Source organism: Anneissia japonica, unplaced genomic scaffold (genome assembly GCF_011630105.1).
Source record: "Anneissia japonica isolate Jap-2015-1 unplaced genomic scaffold, ASM1163010v1 scaffold1525_len913038_cov183, whole genome shotgun sequence".
NCBI classification, from domain to species: domain Eukaryota; kingdom Metazoa; phylum Echinodermata; class Crinoidea; order Comatulida; family Comatulidae; genus Anneissia; species Anneissia japonica.
Genome location: NW_022728504.1, coordinates 63,427 through 87,572, shown reverse-complemented (window position 1 = coordinate 87,572; position 24,146 = coordinate 63,427). Strand labels below are relative to the sequence as shown.

The 24,146-nt window shown below is 33.3% G+C and overlaps 1 protein-coding gene across 1 annotated transcript in view; it reads left to right on the top strand.

Moving 5' to 3' along the window:
• The window catches only part of LOC117114235 (tyrosine-protein phosphatase non-receptor type 11-like), a 56,919-nt gene that overhangs the window by 19,971 nt on the left and 12,802 nt on the right, over positions 1-24,146 (top strand). The window contains exons 4-10 of the mRNA XM_033257842.1: positions 4,065-4,227; positions 4,621-4,737; positions 10,335-10,454; positions 12,220-12,316; positions 14,815-14,882; positions 16,424-16,615; positions 17,211-17,342. Coding sequence (XP_033113733.1) covers positions 4,065-4,227; positions 4,621-4,737; positions 10,335-10,454; positions 12,220-12,316; positions 14,815-14,882; positions 16,424-16,615; positions 17,211-17,342 — 889 coding nt within the window. The remainder of the gene's footprint in view (positions 1-4,064; positions 4,228-4,620; positions 4,738-10,334; positions 10,455-12,219; positions 12,317-14,814; positions 14,883-16,423; positions 16,616-17,210; positions 17,343-24,146) is intronic.

Sequence of the window (24,146 nt, the reverse complement as noted above, 5' to 3'; positions counted from 1 at the left end):
ATACACAGACTGATACATGAAGCTGAGATGGATGCCTTGTATTAAGGGACATTACACATGTACATAGTTTTTAATCAATGTTTAAACATTGTATATGACGAAAATAAATGTTTTTTGTTACTATTACCCAGTAGTGTTTCAGATTTTTTAAAGAGTATTTTTTGGCTAAAGACATTGCCAGTTTTTCCTTCCCACTTATGCCTTTTAGGAAAACGATTTCTTCCTTCTCTATATCATCTCGAATTGAACCAAGAATGGTATAAATTGTTGTTCAAACATTTTAGAATATTTATAGAAGTTATCTTAATGCGAGGACATTTTCTGAATAATGTGCAGGGCTCTCTGTATACAAGATATAAAAACTTTCCTTCACTTACTCATAACACCCAGTGACCAGACTTGACATATGTGAGAAAAGCGAATATGATATTGTCATGAATCAAGTGCTATCAAATTTTTTTTTGATAGAAAACATCTTGAGGAAATTTGTAGATGTTTTATTTTGACTATGATGATGCTTTGATGATGAGGAATTTTACTATATATATATATATATATACTGGTATATGAAACATGTAGGCTTCCGGGACCTTACCTTTGACGATTAGTGCCAATTAATTTTCACAAAAACGTGATGCAATAATGACAATAGTGACAACTTTATTATTATTGTTTATTTTCGGTAAATATTTTAGCTGCTCCCAATTTCTTTCCCATTCTTTCTTCCTTTTCTTTTTCCATATTTTTTTTGGTTAAATTTCATTTATTTTATTAAAAATATGTATCTGTCTCTTATACACATCTAGATGTGTATAAGAGACAGGTATAAATACATACATACATACATACATAAATATATATATTTTAAACGGATCCGTCTGCAGATACTGGGATTCCTTCCAGTGGATGCTTTGTTTATTTTCTGATCGGATTTTCTGTACTGTTCCATTTTAATTTTAATTTTAAATTGTTTTGCATTATATGGCCGTTTGCTGTTTTATGGGTTTTTCCCATTTGCCTTTCAAACTTATATATATATAAAACGATACATATTTACGTATTTAACTGTAATCTAGAGCTATTGGCCTGTATTTAATATACTTCAATATTCTTGCTTTATTTAAATACCGGTATTACCAAATATTATAAACATTAACGATTACATTATTTCATATATATTTTTTAAAGTAAATATCTAAACTTTAACTTTAATTATAAACTCTGAAAGTAAATTTACGTAGATAAGATCAATAAAAATTGTCATAGTAGTTATCCTTATCTATTCATTAACAACCGAAAGGTGCACTGATTAATCTCAGATAAGAAAGTATAATACATACTCCAAGTATTGAAATACACGTCATCGTGTTGGGATTCAATATTTTGACATTAATTATGTAATCATTCCTGATGATTATACTTTTTTAACAATAATAACATTTCCAATTTTATAATAAACTTTATTATAGCCGGAGTTAGTTTAGACATAGGCAAACCTTGCAAAAAAGGTACATCAAAAGACTTTCTATGAATGGATCGAAGCACAAACTCCTTTAGACCAAAAACAGTGCGTTACGATTTTTCTTCGTTGTGGTCAGGTGTGACCGCAAAGGCAACGATATATCGTTATCGGTATCGTTATTGGTGTAGGTGTGACCTGGCTTTAAGTCTAGGAAAAATACAACAATGAAAAAAGGCTTTCAAAGTTAGCGAAGCATACAATTCCCAAGTAAAGGTCAATCAAAAATCACAAAATATTAGATCTCCATTTTTCACTAAGTCCATGCGACGTTTTTTTCTGTTGTATACGTATGAGTAGTCATATGAAGGTACTATATCCCCGACAGTTGGCTGTGCAGCAATGTACCCTTTGAATGCTAACTGAAAACAGGTGAAAATATAAAGACAGCCGACTGTCGGGTACATAACGACTATCTAGCTTTCCACAAAAACATGAGGCCTAAGCTAGGCCTAGTTCAGTATACTGCGATGCGAGTGTGGTTAGATCGTTTAATCAATGGTATCGTGTTATCTTCTAATACAATTAAATACTGTGTGTAATATTTAAGAATGCACCACGTGGGTCGTGCCTAAGAAATTTACTAAAAATGTTACTGTAATTTGCCTGTCGAATTACATTACCAATGTGGTCTGAAATCACTATTTTGGGCCATAAAGACTCCCCCTGTATTTTTCAACCACCACACAAATTTGACCCAACTGTACATATAAGTATGTATGTTATAATGTATGTGTGGTTTAATTGATTGTTTGTGGGTTTTCTAGATTCAACAATGGACAGTCTTTTAATATCCAGTCCTGAATTGTATTTGTAATTATGTTATACTTGTATAAGTAATTATGTTATATTTAATTGCTAAGTAATTTGCTCTATACTACACACTTTATTGTTTGATAGATTGCCAACATGCTGTCAGCGTCGTGTTTGTCTGTTTTTCTGTTTGAGTCAATGTCACTGATTTATTATTTTTTTTATTTTATTTTTTTTTTATTTTAAATTTTAAATTTTTTTTGTGTATATTTTCTATATTGTAAATGCACTGGCATCTTTTTTTTTTTTGCTCGGGCACCTCACTTGATTATATTAGATTTTCATTGCAGCTCTAGTTACTAATGTTGTGTTAATTTCCATGTTTTTTTAGCCTCCCCGAACAAGCAAAGCTCCGGGGAGGCTATTGGTTTTACCCATGTTCTTCATGTTGTTTTCGTCGTCGTCATTGTGGTTTACAAATTGTTGTTACTGGATATACAATGGAAAATTTATACTGTGTACTTTGCCAGCCTAAAATACATGCTTCATTATTATGTTTTGAGGCATCTACCGGTTGATGATTGATTTCAATCTGAGGATTTCCCGTTTTCAAGTACAAATGTGTGCATGTTAAAGAACGCATTACACTCTTAGGAAAAGAGTAGGGGTTGTCTCCCGGTGTACTGCACAATCACCACCAGAAGGACCCCACTGGAAATAAGTCTTCTAGACTTTCGTGGGCTATCCTTGGTGTTTACACTGAATAAATCTAATGTCAATTTTCAAGAACTTTCAAGGGCCTTGAAAATGATTCAAGTACTTTCTAAAGGACTGTACGAACCCTGTGGTATGTAGTATAGGCAGGTAGTGTGCTATGCCTCCTCTTACTAGCCTACACATTGTGGTATCTAGGAGTTTTGAAATGGAGGGGATGATGCTAGTGTGGAGGAAAGTGGGGGGGGTGGGGGTGGTTGTGTGGTGCTAGCTCGAAAATGAGGTGATTTGAAGAAGTGATTTTTAATTACTTTAGCGTAATTATTTTTCTCTTAGCAGTGGTAGTGGTGTATCTAACAGGTGTGTGCACAAGGGGTCTCTCCAAAAATACTCATGCCCCTTCCAGTCTGCTCCCCCACCAAGTTGCTTCCTCCCACCCAGTCGTGTGCCACCCCTCCCCCCCATTCGGACCCCAAAAAAATCACTCAAATAATTATAAATCACCTCATTTTGCGAGCTGGTTCCCATCACTCCCACCCTCAATTTAAGACTCATAGTTACGCCGCTGTTCAGTGGGTGAGGGGGGATGAGAAGGCTGGGGTACATAAACCCCTCACAGCCATAATACTCATCCTACACACAAATTCAAAATGGTTATACATTTTATACTGGAGAAAAATTGCACCTCGGGGAGGCTATGCTTTTTCTTTGTAGCATAAAAAGAGTAAATCTAGTTTCACTTGATATTTTTATTGGTTTTTTCCTGCATTATCAGAAATACAGTAGCTGTTGTTTTTTTTTCAAATTTATTTTTATTTGTGGATCCATTTTCCTATGTTTTTGCACAGGTTTTTTCTGACCTGCACTTTGGTCACTTTCTGTATTCTTCAAACTTGACGTCATTCTATAATTTATTTTTATTTATTTTTATAATTCACTTTTTATTATTTATATTTTTATTATATTTATTTTTATTTACAACCTACAATTATTTGATTAGGCATGTCATTAGTACAAGGTGCATCACGCTGATAGGATTGGTGGATCAGAATGTTTCTATATTTACTTTAATCTTCAGATGGTTTCATGGACACATATCTGGAAAAGAAGCTGAAAGATGTTTAACTGAAAAAGGAAGAAATGGAAGCTACTTGGTGCGGGAGAGCCATAGCAACCCAGGAGATTTTGTTTTGTCAGTAAGAACAGATGACAAAGTCACCCATGTTATGATCAGATCCAAGGTATATTTTCAACTTCATGTTTTAAATATGCTTTCAAAGTTGTAAGCATGCATGACGTCGCCCTCAATCTTACGTTACCGTGCTTGTTTGCATTTCAATACTCAAAGCGGTCTTAGGGAAGACTGTTTTATAGCAATGGTCTTAGAGGAATGACTTTAGTAAAGACCGTCTAATTGATAAAGCCGGCTTTATTTGAGGAGTTAAGACTACTAGTTAAGACCGTTTTATAGCAATCCGCCCCTGTTGTTTTATACTCACTTTTTTCACTAAAAGCTAGTATTGATCCATCTTAGCTACAGTGCTCCTGTGTATTATATTTGTCTATACTTTTCAAGGTAGGCTAATGTTGTTTGGCATTGGCTTTACCCGATGTATGTGATACATGTTTGATAGGATGGTCGTTATGATGTTGGTGGAGGAGAACAATTTGATACATTGGCTGATCTCGTAGAGCATTACAGAAAAAATCCAATGGTAGAGACATCAGGGTTGGTTGTTCATTTGAAGCAGGTAAGTAACATCAGTAAGAATCAGTCCAAACATCTTGGTTCCTATGCTTAAAGCATAGTATACTTTTTAATTAAAGCTTAAAGCATAGTATATACATATACATGTCAAGTTCCTCTTTAATAGCTTCAGCTTTTTAATAGTAAAATGAATATATGCAAAGCAGATATATAAGGTTATATTTTTCCAAAGATTAGTGAAGTTTTAAATTATAAATTGGTTGAAATAGTAGACCACAGTCTGCACCTCATTAAATAAATTTTGCGATTAATGTGCTCCACCCCTAAGGTCACCTATATTTATTATTCCTCAACAAACCCATGCCAGTCTTTCTCACATCTGTTTTTTCCTTAACTAACTCCCCTCACTTCTTCTTACCAAATGTCTCACTAATGTCACACTCATCAATTTTCCAAGTCAAAGTCTCACTGAACGAAAGAATACTGTGATTGCTATAATGTTCACTATTCATTCATTCAAAGTTTATTTCATCAATGCAAGCATGGATTGAAACAAATAGCTTCTGGTAGTCAAGGTTTCATCCAATTATCCAACACACATAGAGTACGAACAAATTTCTGTTATACTGTACATATAATAATGTTAAGCAATTGATAATGGACAGTATAAAAACAATAATAATAATAATAATAATAATAATAATAATAATAATCTAAAAAGGCGTGTTGGTGTGATGGCCACACACAGATTGTGCGGGCTGTTAACGGAAATTTTGTAGTTCTTACAGCAGAATTCCCCTTTTCTGGATAGTCTAGGTACAGGAGATAAGTAGAATAACAGTTATTTAAGTTGCACTTAGTGGTTTATTGTTGTTTTTTTTTTTTTTATTCCAGTAATTATTATATAAGTTAAAGCTAGTCCGCGATCAGCTAACTTAAACACACGAACGCATACCATAGCAGGAAATATTTGTTTCACACACCTGTGTTGTCGCTAATCTGTTTTCGTGTTGTCGAGTCAGAGAGTCATCAGTATCATCAACACTGAAAAAGCAGATATCAATGACAGTATCTAAATTAAACTCATATGCCTGTACTGAAAAGTGGTTCTTGGATAGTGTGTTAATATTTTTTACTTATCTGTCATTTCGGATAGTCCCCATTATATGCGTGACCTGCCGTGTCTTTTGAGGCTGCTATCTTGGTCACATACCCTGAACACCTGGTCGCCTGTGGCAGGGCAAATGTGAAACCTGTTCCATTGTTCATACAACCTAGGAAGGGGGCCAGGATTGTGCCAGGGCGGAGACAGATGTTCGACCTTCAGAGACTTAGCACAGCTGTATTTGCTACCACAAATTAAAATATCATTAAAAAAAAAAAAAATTGAAAGGTACTACGTAAGCTTATAATATTATGAAGTATACGCTTTGTCTATTATTAATAGGTATAGTAATGTGCTGTTTACAACATATTTCTCAAACAAAAATGGTTCTTTCTTTGGCGACATTTAATATATTGCGTACCTTGATGTTGAAGTAAAAACTGCCAGTAAAAATATCAACAAATATTGCATAATAAACTGCTATAGTCTAACAAATTCCGAAAGTGTTAAAAATCCTGATATTACATCAAAATTTTATGAACAACTTAATAATGCTTGTAATATACCACAACGTCACAACTTATTTATACTGGGCGATTTTAATGCCAAAATAAACAAAAATTGCAAGAACGATAGTGGAATTTTCCACAGTAATCTTGGTTCATATGCGTATGGAAAAAAGCGAATTACAATGGAAATGAATTACTTAGATTTGTTGTTGATAATAGACTTTATATAAGTAACACAGCCTTCAAACATAGCGCAAGGCACATCACAACACATACTAGTACAGACCTGACAAAAGGGAAAATGCCTAAACTCACCATACCAGTTTATAACCAGATTGATTATGTGTTATGTCGTATATGTAACAAAACTATTCTCCAAGACTCAAGAACTTATGCAGGAACTTTTACATACAGTGATCATAAATTAGTTTGTTCAAGATTTTTGTACAAAGAAAGATGTAGAACTTTTAAGACCAAAAAAGCAGCTTTTAAAAGCTATAATATATCATATGTCAAAAATCTAAAAAGTAAACTTGAGAATGATCTTGCTGTAAATAACCGTTTGAATGATGCAAATATACGAATAAAACAATTTACCAAATTCTTAAATGAAGTTGCGTCAGAAACTATAGGTTTTAAACAAAATAACAACAAAAGACTAAAGTTTGATTATCAAGTAATTGTGCACCTGTCTGAAATAAGACACAAGTTATTAAAAAATCAAATATACATCTCTCGATTCAGAGGACCTACAGTAGAACTTACAGTAAAGAAAATGCACTGCTGCATAGTATACACGGTAGAGAGTAGCCTCACAAAATTTTGAGTAACACTCGTGCGCGAAGATAAAAAAAATAAAGATAGGCAGACTACCTAGGTCTAGATTTGATTTTATATATTTAGGCCAGAATGTAACGCTGACTTACCATGGCACTTAAAGTATATTTGTGTCATCTGATACAAAAAAAGTAGAAATTATTAAAGACTACTTCGAAACTAAATTTAACCCTGAAAGTGTTACACCCATTGAGCCGTTCATTGGACCACCAAAACCATTAAGTGAACCAATTACAACTGAAGAAGTTGAAAAAGCTGCAAATAAATTAAATAATAATCGTGCAGTTGGTCCAGATAAAATTCCTTGTGAGCTAATTAAATATGGACCAAGCAAACTTCACAAAATTTATGCAGACATAATTAATCAGTCGTTGAAACCCTATATTGAATGCATTGGCGAAGCAGTATTAACTCCACTTCAGAAACCTAAAAAAGAAAAAGGACCGTTAAAAGACATTAGACCAATAATTTTAAGTAACTCATATCGCAAAATACTATCCTTAGTAGCATTAAATAGGATCGAAGAAAAAATTGATCGCTTTACTGGACCATGGCAATGTACTTACAAGAAAGGAAAAAGCACCTCTGAAGTCGTTTGGTGCCATCGCATGCTATTAAACGTTGTATATAATAGTGATGGAGCTACTCAAAAATGGGGATTGATTTGTCATCTGCGTTCAATTCAATCGACAGGGAAACAACACTTAAACTTCTTCAACAAGCTGGATGTACTGAAAGGGAAATTAAACTTACCGTATACGATATTTATTATCAAACACTAAAACTTAATATTAAAAATCAGAATCAACAAGTTTGATAAGTTTGGTCGGGTCCTTCCAAGGAGACAGTTTATCAGGCAAACTGTTCACCCTCAATTTTGCAGGAGCATTAATTGAATTACATTCTGTTTTAAGTGAGCCTCATCCTCCAATCTCTTGCAATCACTTACCTCTCGAAACTATTTATGCTGATGACCTTGATAAAATAAAAGAGTGTAGCATTGAAGAACTTAAAAATACTTTTAACCAGTAGTTACTGAAGAACTTAAAAAATGGCGTCTTTTTGTATATGAAGAGAAAACCGACTTTGTTACCTTTCAAATAGACGATGAGAGAAAAACTGAATTGAGAGCTCAAAAATTACTTGGTTCAATAATTGACACTGACAAAGACTTGAAAATAGAATTACTCTTGCTAGCATTGCATTTGATAAATACCTGAAAGCGTGGAAAAAAAGTAATATATCCTTAAAATGTAAAATATTAGTTTATGATGCACTTGTTGTTTCTATTCTTTTGTATAATTGTTCAAGTTGGGCAACAATGTGCAAATGTTTTGAAAAAATTGACGTATGTCATCGTAAACACCTTAGGAAAATCTATATATTACCCAAAAATTATCAGCAATATTTCACTATACGAGATTACTAATACTGAACCACTTTCAAATCGAATAAATACAGTAGATCCCGATGGAATATGTTATATGTTGTTATGTCACGTCTTGAGAACCACTGAATTTTCACCGGCCATTCAATCATTTAAGTTTTCACTTACATGTATGCTCGTAGCCGAGTTGGTAGACACAGATCAAATCTCGTCACTACTACAAAACGATTTAAGTCAGCATAATCTGAAATTAAAAAACCTAAAATATCTTGAAAATCTTATGCAACTTGCCGCAAACAAGCAATGTTGGACCCTGAGATTTTTTAAGTGATACAATTGAAAGTTATTTATTTATAGTTAGTTTTAAAGTATGTACAACTTATTGAAACTGTTTTTCTTTTTCTCTTGTATCAGTGATCAGAGATATATTCATATATTTTTGGAAAACAATAGTTTAATAATAATAATAATAATAATTAGAGGGCACTCGGAGAGTGCATACCTCCGCCCACATCATAATTCTCCTCAGTAGAAATTTCCTCCACATATTGTTCCCCATAAAAAAGAAAAAAATGAAAAAAGTAACCATTCCCCCACTTATTGTCCCTATAAAAAAAAAAAAAAAAAACCAGGTAGAATCCTAAGGATTCGAACCCAGGTCTGGTAGTGTTAAAACACTCTTTTAATCACTAAACTGTTTTCACATATATCACTTTGAAATTAATGGTCATATGTTTGTTTGCACTTTACCGGCAAGCCCATATTAGCACACGTCGCACACATCTATATGGCAAACAGTTACGCAAGGTTTTCGACCATTGTGTCTTTGACCCTTCAAAATTAAATGAGTTCTAGATCTTAGGTAAAGGAACATTGTGGCCAAGTTTGATGAATTTCTGATAAATAATATGGGCTGTAGGCTGTTCTCAACAAATATGCCAACAGACAAATAAATAGCTAAATATAAAAATAGGCTCCCAGCGGGAGCGTGTGTCTACTGCCTTATACAAGAGTTTTTGTTTTTTTAATTTTATCTTGTGTTCTTCAATATGCAGATGTGTGTATAATTGTAGTGTATCTGGATTTTTCATTAAAATTTTCTTTCATATTAACAATATTCTGTGTAGGCTTACTACTATATTACACTAAAAACAATTTAAAAATGAGTAACTCCTGTAGTTACGTTATGTTGTTGATCACAAATAGTACTACCATGATGTAGAGGGAGTCCTTCAAAGACTGTAAAAGACGTTCGTGGCGAACATGTGCTGCGTCTCTTTAACGCGTGTTCGAGTTGCGAACGCAGTTTTGTTCGAGTTCCGAACGCTATTCGATTGTCAATAGAGCGCCCGCTACCAGTAGTACTCATCATGCCTAAACCGGAATTACACTTTTCCGCCATCTTTAATTGCTACATCATGACATAGTGTCTACGCCCCCGTTGGGGCCAGTAGACACAAAAAACCAGGCGAAAGCATAACCTCTTATTATAATAATAATAATAATCATAATAATAGTAATTAATAGCATAATAATAGCCTTTGGTATAGCAAGATTCTGACCATTTTCAAACCTGGTATTTCTTGAATGTTCAACTGTGTTAAAATAATGATTGAGCTGATGCCTACAAACATTACCTTTTCGGCTTCATTACCTTTTCGGCAAACATAAGTTGTTTATCCTTTACAAATATATTACCAATGCTAGAGGCCTGCTTACTCTTTATGAAAAATAAATAATTTGTTTTACTTGCATTAATAGTTAATATTATTACTGTAAATTTGTATGCTATAATTTTGCAGCCATTCAATGCAACACGTATATCTGCAGCAGGCATAAAAGATAGAGTGGATGTCTTAGAAAGAGAAATGAGATCAGCTAAGGAAGAAAACTCAAAAGCTGGATTTGAAGAAGAGTTTGAGGTGGTTATATTTTATTATTCAAAATAACGTTTGGTTTTGAGCACATATAGTGTTGCACATTATTCAAGGTCTCTAATAATAGTGTAAAAAAAAAGGTATTGCTTTAAAGCATCTTGTAAGTAGCATTAAAATAACTGTTGTGTACATGGTAATGATTGTTGTACACATTAACTATATATATACATGTGGGTGTGTATGTGTATATATATATATATTTATATGTATACAATATAAATGAATAGATAAATAATATTAATGAATAACAGTGAGTGTGTTCTAAAGTTTCTTTTAATGAAGATTCAATAATTTAATAATGTAATTTAATAATAATTTAATGAAGGTTCAATAATGAATATCAGTGCTCGAATAGGAACTAGATGTTACAATCGTAGCAAGCACCAAGCATAGCCCGCGCATTATATTATTATTATTATGCTTTAAAATTCCCCCTTTTTCAGCTGGTCTTTCTCAAACCCTGTCTCTTATACACATCTAAAATTCAAAAAGCAACCACTAAAATGTAAAGGTAAGTAAAGGGCCAAAAATAGAACCAGAGTTTTGGGGAACACTGTTCTTTCCTTTAGTATATATCAAGTTGTTAATAAGTAGTACTTGATAAATTACACTAACGTATGCCCATTTGTGAAACCTTGGGTCATTAAAATACTGGTTAATTAATGATGTCTATTTCTGATGTTCCAAATACAATATGTGTTGGTAAACAATAAATCAATAATTTTGGGTTCAAAATTCTAGAATTTAAGTTATAATAATATAAAGAGATAAAAATTGCAATGCAATTCTTATGAAGTGTTATTTGTGTATGTATTTTTCAAATAAGTATTCAGAAAAATGTATTGTGATTCGAAGTGTTAAAAATTTAGCAGAATAAAAGCGAAACTACAGTACTTGACAATTAGATAGCAAACTGTTATATTAAAGGAAACAAGAGGAGGAAGTTATAAAGGAAATAGTGAATAGTGATGAGCCTCACCTTACAAGATAAATAGTCCAATGATTATAGCACTGATCACCTCTTTTCCACTGCATACAAGAATTGACATACTATTGTGCAAACAGATTTTGTATGATGCACCAAAAAGAGAAGTCCAAAAAAGATTCACTATTTAACATATTTATTCACTCATTATTTATATATAATATAATGTATTTTACATCTTCCAATTATATGTAAATAATTGCATTTTCATTATTTATATATAATGTGTTGATTGATTTCATTTATATATAATTTAATAATAAGAAAATGGTAACCAGTCTTTATTTATAATAAGTTTACTGGTTTGTTATATCAAATTTAACAAGTGTTAATATATCATGAAGTTATACTGTGATAATATTTTTTAAAAAATACAGGAGATTTTTTTATATATTTTTTGAGTAGTAAATTAGTGCAAATCAGAAAAGCAGAATATTTGCTGACATAAAAGATCGGCTCATTAAGCCTCATAATGGGAGTTGTAAAGTATGTGTATATTGTCTTATGAAAGGAACCTTAGTGTAGGATATATATTTCACTATTGACAGTCCTTGGCCCATGTGCCTAAATACATAAATTTAAAACATGATCAATCATGTTAGTTAGCTGAAAATGTTTTTATCATCAGTCTGCTTTTCTGAACTAGATTGTTTGTACTTATCTACATTTATTTTAAATCAATTGCATACTACAACTTTACAAGCAAACATTTGTAAGTCTGATCTCTAAACTTCTGAATAATTTCTTTTATTTTAATTTTGGCAGGTTTTGCAGCAAATGGAATGCAAGTACTTGCTACCAAGAAAGGTTGGGGCAAGACCTGAAAACAAAGCTAAGAATAGATACAAGAATATATTGCCATGTAAGATTTCAAACAATCTTATTGTAGTGCACATCGTATAAAATGTATTATGTATCATTAGTTAATTCCAATATTCATTTAAACATTTAAACTTTAGTATCTTACCACTTTCAAATTGATATGTTTAAAATGTTGTTGAAGATAATAAAGTACAATTTTATTTCAGTGTGAACCTTTTCAATTATTATAAACAAATATTAAATATAAATAATTAATATAAATTGTAGTTAATGTAATGTTTCTGCTTTTTAAATTTTTAACAACACTTTCATTTAAAACTGATGGGTTTTAACGCACATTAAGATCTGCGGACAAACACCTATTAACTGTACCTAGGACTGCATCTTCATGGTGATTGCGCATTCTATGCAACAGCACCCAGGCTCTGGAATTCATTACCAATTGAACTCTGCAGTTGCAGTTTGCTTAATGTTTTTAAAAAGACTCTTAAAACACATTTATTTCAAGTTGCTTTAATCATCAATTGTTTTTATCATTGTACTTTTATAATGTTTTTGATTTTAGTTTTGTTTTTGATTTTCCATGTTCAGTATGATTGTGTGTGCCTCGGAATAGGTTTACCTAGATAGATGGCGCATTATATTATTATTATTATGCTTTAAAATTCCCCCTTTTTCAGCTGGTCTTTCTCAAACCTAGTGTTATATGTAACCCACACCATAAATTCTAACCGTATTGAATAATTATTGAATATTCATTGTTTATTCACAATAACAAGTGATATACTTAATGTAAGATGTACCTCATTTTTAATTACCTCATTTTTATTTGGCTAGTTATAACATTGATTTTAATCTGATTGGTTGGTTTTTATTTGCTTTCTGTTATACTTCTGTAAATATTGTAAACATATATAGATGGATGAGATTTTCTCACCAGTATTCTTGAAAATTATCAAATAGAAACGTTAAATCTTAAAATGTCTCTGTCTCTTTTCGGAGTTACTGTCTTTTTGTTTTATTTGAGATTTTGTGTTTGTGTTTATTTTTAATGCTAACCTTATTTTACCCTTGCAACTTAAATAAAAATAAACGTACTTCAACTACTTTCCGGTAGAGCTTATGTTGACTTTCATTTGCAATCATGCAACTATAAGCAGCTGCATGCAACTATAAGCAGCAGCATGCAACTATAAGCAGCTGCATGCAACTATAAGCAGCTGCATGCAACTTATATTTTGTTTACAACTCAAAGCTGTATTTTAATGCTGTGTTTTCACATTTTATTACCATATTACCAAATACCATTGTCTTGATAGCTTAAAGAAGTTACATAATACCCATTTCACACTAGCAGAAAATATTACAACTTTTAACAACTATTAACAAGTTGTAACAAGTTTGATATTCCGAGATTTTTGGTTCGTTTCACACATGCACTTTCAAACCATGAGAAATATCGGGAAAACTCGGAAGAATATTATGACTAGGCCTAGAGGCCTAGGGTAGTACTAGTAGTATAGGCCTAGGCTAGTTGTAGGTTGTCCGAATTACATATCAACTACTAAACTAGGCCTGGTACCGAATTAACAAGATTATAATTATTCCATGGTCCTTTGCCTTCGGAGAGTAAAACGAATTCAACTCCTAGCTCGCTTGCTGTAGTCGAGCTGGCGAGAAAGATAGGCCTAGGCTAGCTAAGCGCAGTCGGGCCGCCGGCCGGTAGCTCACCATTGTTGTTAGAGGCAATCAGTGCGACAGGCATCATAATGATTCGCTGTCGGCGTTTTTTACGAAGCCTCGTGATTGTTTCTACATCAGACATGTGAATTTAGCGAGATTTCTTTTGATTTTAGGTCTAGGCCTATTAACAATGGTAGTAATGTTGATACGTTTTCCATCGCTGCCGCCATTCGTTCGAACTAAACAAAAAAAAAAAAAACACACAACCCGCAAAAAGGTCAAAATATGGACATGCGCAACAACAACTCGGAAGATTCTGGGAAAAAAACAGGCCTCTCGATGGTCTGTTTTTGTTCCGAGATAACTCAGGGGACCCCAGTAAAATCTCAGAAAGTTTACAAGGATTTTGCTTTCACACTCATCCAAACCTGGTTACAAGTTGTTAATATTTGCAAAATAGCATCAGTGTGAAATGGGTATTAGTTTACCAATCTTCATTTTATAATTATATATTAGAAAATGAAGATTCCATGTTTGCTTCGATAAATAAAAAGTAAAAACACAGAATACAGCTTTAAGTTGTAATCCTAATATAATCGATTAAATCACAAATATTTCAAACACAATCTGTTTCTCTTATTATTTAAATGTCATCAATACCATTTACTTTTTACTTTACCATATTGTATTTCTTGTCAGTTTTCCTCACACTGATAAAGAATACATGTTACATTTGAAATATTTGGGATTTAATAAAGTATATTATGTATGTCTACAACTTAAAGCTGTATTTTATTGCTGTGTTTTTACATTTAATGTATCATTCATCATTAAATAATTTGTGCTTCATTGCAGTTGACCATACAAGGGTGCAGTTGACAGATTCTGATGGTGGTGATTATATCAATGCAAACTATATAGATGTAAGTAGTGCAATGACTTCTAGTCAATATATTATTATTATTATTATTATTATTTGTTGTTGCTGCTGTTTGTGTTGTTGTAGTATTATATGATATTACTGTATGTTGCAGATTTAAGTACATAATGTAAATGGCAAAATTTTGAAAGTGGACTTCCACACAGGTGTGTAGTTTGGGATACACATTTGAGGCGGGAAAAAAACTCGCAGTATTTTTATTACAGACCTTTTACAAGATAGTGCACACGGAAAATTAAGACTAGTGTAGTGTTTTTGTTTGCTTTATATAATTGTCATCTGCTCCTTTTTTTTCATAAAGCATGTACCATCATGCATAGTAAAATAAATCCTGCCATGTTTTTATCCAGTGATTACACATCACTACCTTTCTAAACCAATCTACACGCCTGGAAAAAATATTTTTGTGCCTTTGACCATGAAAATTATCTTAATCATTGCCTCTAGCACCAAATGTAATCTTTACACTACTATAGCTAAACAGTAGTACATTTAGTGGTTTTGGAGCAAGCATAAATATCAAATTTAATTACTGGTAAGCATTAAATTGTGATGTGTAACCAAAAAAAAAAAAAATTCTAAAATGCCTCTGGGGTAATGGTCAATGCCTCCGACTGAATGTTGCGCACTTTTTCCAGCCCTGCCAAACTAATAGCCCTGCTTCAGAAAATATGTACGACATAGCAGGATCATGTCTTTTAACATTAATTACCATATTTCAGTTAAGTATTGTACAGTTATTTAAACGAATCTTCTCAAACCTATGCCTCATTGATTCAGTGTTAAAACATATGGCCAGTTTTTCCTCAATCATTTCTGTCTTCCTGTCTATGATTTTTTTCAGTTACTTTAGAAAGTTCCTACTCTTTGATTCTGTTTTCATTCATTAGTCTGTCAATCATCACTCTTTTTCCTCTGCCTTCTCCGCTGTACCATAGGAGTAATGCTCGTAGTGCAGTCTTTTCTCAATATTCCCACTTTGCTTTGCTGTTTCAGTGATTCTTTTTGGACCCTTTGGCCAATCATTCCTTCATCTTCCTTCTCTGCCTTTTCTCAATATTAACTAATATTCACCTTCTGCCTTTCCTATCTCATTCAAGCACGGCTACACTTATGCAATTTTTGCGGACCTCAGTGCAGGTTTATAATGAAGAATGCCACTAATTTGAGAGCGCAACACTTATTATTCATTATTAAGTAGCATGTGTTTCCAGTGTTAGAATTGTACAATTTTGTACATAGGCCTGTCCGACTTGTTACAACATTGGAATTATTTAGTGTATGAATAATTGGTTAGTGTTCATGTGGAATATCAAAGCATGTAGAGTAATACACTAATAAGCACTGCAGTGCATTTAAAAACAGCACATTTGGTGAGATGTTTATGGGATCATTTACAGCCACTGTAATATGTAATATTAAGCCAATTGGCAGGTTTTTCCCTCCAATTTTCCTTTTCAAAACCTTGTTTTATAAAATAATATTTAATTTTGCTGTATTTTGTTTGTGTTCACTGTTATGTAGATGAGTAAAGCACAAGCTATGCAGCAAATGGAAGGCCTGATAGACAAGCTAGACTCTCATTGGGACAACATGAAAAAATACATAGCAACCCAGGGTTGTCTCAAGGATACAGTAGTTGACTTTTGGAGAATGATATGGCAAGAAAATTCAAGGATAATTGTCATGACAACAAAAGAGGTTGAGAGAGGAAAGGTTAGATGCTTTATCCTTTATTGTTTAAGAATTTCTTTTCCTGCTCTAAAATGGAATAGTCAATAAACATTACTGTACTATACCTTTCAATAAACAAGTTAGAAAAAAGGAGACTTAACAGACACATGCTAAGACTACCAGAACAGACACCAGAAAGACAGCATTGAAAGAAAACATGATAAAAGCAAAAGAAAACCGAGGAAGACCTAAACACACTTGGATCAAAAAATAAAAAATAAAGACCTCAAAACAATCAATATTTTGAGTAATTATGATTGTGAGACGCTGAACTGAAAGAGAGTGTTGGCAAGGCTAATGGCTTGACTAAGCTGTAAAGATCGAAAGAAGAAAAAGCATCTAACTTTCTGTCTCATGAACTGGTGTGTGTGGAGCAGAGCTGACTTCACACTTTCTTGGGTACAGATGGCACATATACAAATTTAAAACAATTTTCAGCTATGATAATTTCTCTGTTTCTATTTTAGAATATGTGTAAATGATGTAATTGTATGAAAGTTTCAAATGCTATAGCTGTTCAGTTGGTAGGGAATGGAAATGATTAATTAATATAACAGAATATTTTCCTTTATTTTAGAATAAATGTGTGAAATATTGGCCTGATCGTGGAAATACCAAAACATGGAATAAGATCTGTGTGACTTCAGATAAGGAACAATCAATGAATGACTATGTGCTACGTCAGTTCTCAGTCCAACATTCAGACTATGTAAGCTTATTTTACTTGTAATTTTCATCTCATAATGGATAATAAATGATTCTCACTTTCAAAGTGAATGCATTTAATTAAAGCTATAATGTTGATTTGATTGTTTTAATATCAAAATAAAATGCTGGCAAATTCAATTATGTAAATTAAGATTGCGTAAATTTACATAATTTACGTAATCTTAATTTACATAATTGAAAATTAAGATTGCGTAAATGTTTGCGATCATTGACTATATAAACAGATATTGGCTACAAGTATCCGAAAACAAGATATTCATACTGTATTGCAGATATCAATTCGTAATAGATATTTATTGGATAACACTTTTTTAATAATAGTCCAGCACATCCTAGTCTTATAGTAGAAGCATATAGGTTGTGCCTTAGACTCCCAACCTTGAGGTCGGGGGTTTGAAACTATCGCTGTGCAAATTACTTGTGTCCTTGTGCAAGGCACCCCAGGAGTACAAGTGGGTACCTGGCAGGTTCCAACACAACTGCACTGATTACTAGCTGCAATATTATGGAATAATAATATAATTTAATTTAATAATTTAATTTGGTGTTGAGTATGTGTTCCATATGTGTTTGATCCAATGATCAGTGTTGTAATGCGAAGCACTTAGAGGCTTTGTGCATGAAGTGCTATATAAGAATGACATATTATTATTATTATAGTCCAGTACACCTAATCTTCTATAACTGCACTCATTAGCATGGTTCACGTCGAACTTTTATCTAGATATACATCCACTTAACTAGTTAAAAGTTCGACGTGAACCACTCAATTATAGCTAGATAAAGGAATTAAGTCACTTAACTTTACTAGAATAACCGTAAATTAACTTGCTTAAATTTAGAAGTTGGCTCGGATTACAAATATCACATTTTTTTTGTGTCACCTGCATATAAGCTGCACCTACTGTATTTTTAAGCTCCGAAATCGTTCCCAAAATGTTAAGTTTTTAATTATTTTGAAACATTGATATTATTTACAAATGTGAATAAAGAAATTTCAAGTTTATCAACCGATTATTAATTAAAAAAAACAACTGGAAATGTGTGTATACTTCTGGATAACTGCAATGAAACAACATACCGTGTTAACTTCAGGGAAATCCCCATTTCTCATTACCAGACAGTCGTGCTGCCTTAAATTTTCTATGATCATTTTCGTTAAATAAAATCAAATACAATAAAATACTTTGTGAGTACAGTGTATTTATCTATCATTCAATCAATCATTCTATTATTATGGTGACATTAGACATTGAGCAAAAAATATTGGTAATTAGCACAAGGCACAGTTCCATCCCAATGGAAGGACGCTAGTGTCGTCCCTCTTCCGAAACAGAATCCCCCCAAGTTGATAAACTTTGACCAATATTATTGACTCCCACTTTAGCTAAAGTGGCAGAGCGTAGGGTGTCATAATTATTGTTAAAGCTATCAACCTTTTATTGACCCTTGATAGTTTGGTAATCAGAAAGGTTTGTCTACGACTCATTGCTTGATGGAAGTCTACAAAAAACTTACAGTATATCTCATGCGGAAACCCATAATACTATTAGCACGCTAGCACTAACAGATTTCACAAAGCATTTGATTTTATTGATCATCACATTACAGACCTCTTAGTATGAATGTTGCTCCTCTTATCATGAAATGAATTATCAATTTTTTTTCTCAGAGAAAACAAAGAGCCAAATATGTGAATGTTTTTTGCTCTCTGATCATAATATGTATACAGTAGTATGTTCACTTAAATTTGGTGAAATATAGATGCCAAAATACTTAGTTATTGACTACTGTTATTGATTTGTCCCCTAATTTCTACTTTTTAGACCACTCGTTAGAGTGAGTGGTCTTACACCATCGTGTTTGAGGACAAAACAGTTGCTATCAGAGGCTTCATTTCTCACGATGTTTGTCTGTAATCAGTGGTATATTGAAGAGACAGCTTGAGAAATTAAAAGTATGAAAAGATTTTGGGGAAAAGAGATTGGGAAATTTGTCAGTAGGACAAACAATGGTGGAGGAACTCAAACTACTCATTTAGACATTAAAACACATGTTTTTAAATTGCGCAAGTCACTGAGCTCTTTACTGTCGTGGCTCACTCATGCATGTATCTTTGTACGCAGAACCTTATAAATCTGCTGTAATTTCCAACATATGAGCTAAAATCTACCTTTCTATATTAGAGGTACAGCTAGTGCGAAATTGGCCGACCAGCTTTAAGTATGTTATGTGGCATTAGCATGAACTCTCGTACCATAGACACTCGCTAGGCCTAAGTTTACTCTAGTAGACGAGCAAAAGGTGGAGCACATGGTCAGAATAGTGATGTGTTTCACATGACACTACACGATTTTAATCTACAGAAACCATGTGTTATGTTGTAAAAAAATACAATGGCGCGAGAGTTAGCGATTGTACAGTGCCGACGAGAGGTAAATCCTGGCAGATAGTTTTATTATTTTCCTTCAAATTCAACACGATGCTTGTTTAATTTAGATAATAATATTCTGTGAACTTGCTGGTTATTTGCTGGTTATGTTAGATGTTTTCTCTGCAGTAGGATTTGACTCGCAACAGTGCGATGTTTCGGCCTCAATATAGACAATAGGCTTATACATATCCTGTACGATGTAGTTTCCTACTTAGATCGTTCAACCTTCTGGTACAACACATTTTTTATGAAGTAACATTACGATTTTTAAATAAATATCATGAGTAAAGGTTTTAGTGGAACTCTTTTATGAGTTTAGCATTTCTTATGGTCTGCTGTAACATTACAAACAAAGACTGAACCATTTTTCAAAGACATAAAAACATAGATATTCGATTTTTCAGTACATCACATTTGTCAAAAATACGAAACTTAAGCAGAGTGAGCTACTGTACTGCATCATTGATGCTCTTGTTATCTTATGTATGCATTTTCCAATTACCATAATAGTCATTTCCTGTTTATTATCAGATGTCAAAAGATCATCGTTTGTCAAAAAGAGCCCTGGTATCTAAATACAATTCACTGTGCATGTCCGACAGCAGGGTCTGCACCAAGGGGCCGACTAGAACTTTGGTCATGGTCCCGGAATAAAAATCTCTAGTAAGGTTCATTGCAGAGTTTTTGTGGCTTGTATGGGCAAAATTGTGCTTCTAGTCCATAATATTTGGATTAGGAATCAAAATAGCATTATATAAATAGTCAAAATATTTTTGATATGACGACTTCGGCATGGCGTCGGACGACAGGGGTCCACCTTATTCCTCGTTCCCCTTGTTTAGATGACAACCCCAGTATCTTGGATGAAGGATGCTGTCCTCTGGAGATCCTTTGGCGTTCCATAAAGTTTATGGTGTATGGTTGTTGGTTTTTGCCAAGTTCGATTCCCTTCCATTACAAAAACTGGACAGTTCTATAGAATGTGGTCTGGCCCGACACCACAGGCACTGTATAAATCCAGAATTATTATTATTATTGTTATTATTATTATTATTATTATTATTATTATTATATATGAACCTCCAATACCAAACTTAGTGTGTAAGTGGTGGTTGAGACCATTATGACCTGTTCTCAGTCTGAATAACTTGTTCTGATCTTTTTGACAGATAGTGATAGCTGTCATTTGGGTTGTGGCCGGGATGTCGCATGATCTGTTTGCCTGTTTATGACCTCTTAACAACAGCACACCTAGTTCTGTACACCTAGGGTGTGTTTCTACTGATAAACACAAAATAATCAATTTTTTTCAACCGATTTTTTAATGAGTACCAGACAGCCTGCTCGCGTTGCAACTGCATTTTTCATTTTTCAAAAATTGGTTTTCGTGTTTATACAACACGTTGTTTTCCTAACTGTATAGGATAGTATCTTTCTCATTCCTGTCATGATGACGAGGAGTAAGATACGGTGTGGGGCTAGAAGGCAAATGTTTTTGGCTGTGCTCATCGGCACAATGAACGAGCGACCAAACGAGGACAATGGTAGGCCCTATAGAGCGGAGAGGCCTAAGCCCAATAGCGCCTCACAAAATATTTCCAAAACGAATTCGTCGCTCCATATGTTTGTTGATGTTTTTAGCTTGTAGGCCTAGGACATGAACAAGAGGACACATTTTTTTAAACTTCGCGCCTAATACGATCTAGTCTTTGCAGTGATTGACCTGGAGGTCACATTTCACCTGATTATCGCTTTTTTTGTGTTGCAGCTAAAATTGGTTATTTGCCGTTCAAACATACTATCCATTGCGTGTTTTTAATCGATTTTTTTAAATCACTTTTTTCAAACTGGTCCTGTTTCTACTGCGAAAATAAAAGTGATTTTTCGAAAAAAGTGATTTTTAATCGATTATTTCTTTCCAGTAGAAACAGGCCCAAGTCTATTACAGCACACCTAATCAAGTACATAGTCTTCCATATCAGCACACCTAATCCAGAAAATTTTGTCTACTGCATCACAGCACTCATTGTCCAATACACTATAATCTTCCATAATAGAACACCTACTATGGTCTAATACACCTAGTCTTCCCTAATAGCACAACTAGGCCTGTATACTTTCGTCTTCTATAATACTAACAGTATACCTAATCCAGTACATAGTCTTATAACAGCACACCTAATCCAGGACATTTTGTCAATCTGCATTACAGCCTTATTACAGCACACCTACAGCTGTAGTCCAGTACCTAGTCGCTCATTGTCTAATACACTTAGTATTTCATAAAAGCACTCATTGTTCAGTATACCTAATTTTCCTAATACCAAAAAACCTTAGTAGATTTAGCGCTATGTCTGTTAGCTTAATACTTTTAGTTAGTAGTTTTTTTTGTAGAATTTTTTGATGTTTTTAAGTAGATTTAAATAGGTAATTGCCTCATTTGTATATTTCGTAAGACCAGAAACTACTAACGTCTATTAAAGTCAATCGTGATGTCATCATTGTATCTCCCAATGTTATTTCCTACCCCAACCGTGCACTAATTTTTTATTAGTGAACGGTTTGCTTGATTTTTTTTTAGGTTCGTGTGCAAAAGGCCAATTCAACTCATGTATTGCAGACATCCGCTTACTCGTCGTTTTTTGATAATTGGTAATTTAAAACATGACATTCATGACAAGTTCTTCAAACACAATCGAATATTTAATTATCGTAAACTTACATACCATTTCAACTGCACTGCTGTGCTAGTGCATACTGCAGCAACAATTCACACACACACATCTAAATGTAATATGCGCACAGATATACTGATCATATCCCTATAATAGCTGATGATTACTACAACAGTTTAATTATAAGACTAACATTAAAAGGTGGTGATTGACTTTTAAAGCAAGATAAATTAGTGCTGACCTATACTAGAGAAAACCATATACTAGAGGAAACCAGTCAGCAACAGGCATACTGATAAATGGTAATAATGTACAATGTAGCGTTCACGTTAGTATGTAGGCTGAAGTGTGCTCGTCGTGAGTTCCAGCATAAATAAGTATTCAAACTCTTTGTCAAATTCAACTGAATTTTATTTAACAACAAAACACAAATATCAAGTAACATGACAATGCTGGAACTCAAGAGGGCAACATTGCATTCTGGTGTCACTTTAGTAGTGCCTGAATATATAATTAGATTATGAATATGCCTAAGTATTACAGTTTGTGCAGTTATAACTGTGTTGCCTACATTCCATTATTGTCTAATGATCAAGCACAAGATTCATAATTTTAAAAATGGGATATTATGTACCTGATTATGCTAAATCAGTTCTCAAATTATTAAAAATTGGTCAACTTTTCCTTTAATGTTAAAATTATTGTGAAAACCAAGAAAAAGGGAACCTGTCCGGTTTGTTTGTAATTCCACAGCTTATTACACTGTACCTAAAAATTTGAGCAACTCGTATTTTGCACTCAATACCAAATATAAGGTGCTATGGAAATTTTGTATTTATTATTGATTTTTGAAGACATGGTTACTGAAATTGCATTTTACTAACTTGAGAAGTCTGATAGCTAGATAGAAACTATACTATTAACAAACTGCTAAATAGACTTGGGTTGTATACCTACTAAATAACATGTACAAATAGATAGGCAAAGTCTTTAATGGATCTATTATAAATATCTTGGTAAAAAATATTATAGTATCTATTAACTGACTGTCTATAAAACTATGCTTAAACAAATAAACTACATGGAAATGGCTGTGTACCTACTAGGCCTATGTGAGACAGTAATGAGCTAACAGCAAGAAGGCGTAACAACTGTCCCAGTTTCTCTATCTTCCACATCTACAGAAACTACTCTATTGATCATCCAATGCCTCCAGGTGGGCTGTTGTCCACTGGATAGAGTTTGCTTTTTTTTTAAATGGAGGAGGCGTGTAGTTCTGACTCCTGTACGAGATTGTATAAATATTTTAGAAAAACAATATTATAGCGTCTATTAATGGTTAATAATAGAACCTATACTTTTGACTATTAACAAACTAAATGGACCTAGGTTGTGTACCTACTAATGTCAGCATAGAGCCTGCAATAATCTTTAACAAAACTTGTACATTAGATTTTGACCCACTCACTGTAAGAAGGGACAACCTGTGCAAGGGATACTTCTCAAGGTTAAACACCCGGGGCATGTATTTCACAATTTGCTACGATAAGACAAATATCAACTATAACCTTCGAGCTTCTAGAGCTTTCAAGTTTTTCCAAAGTCAGAACAAAATGATCCTGTGACATCAGTTTAAATTATGGGGTATTTGCCAAGTGGTGAAGTCTTCCTCCCC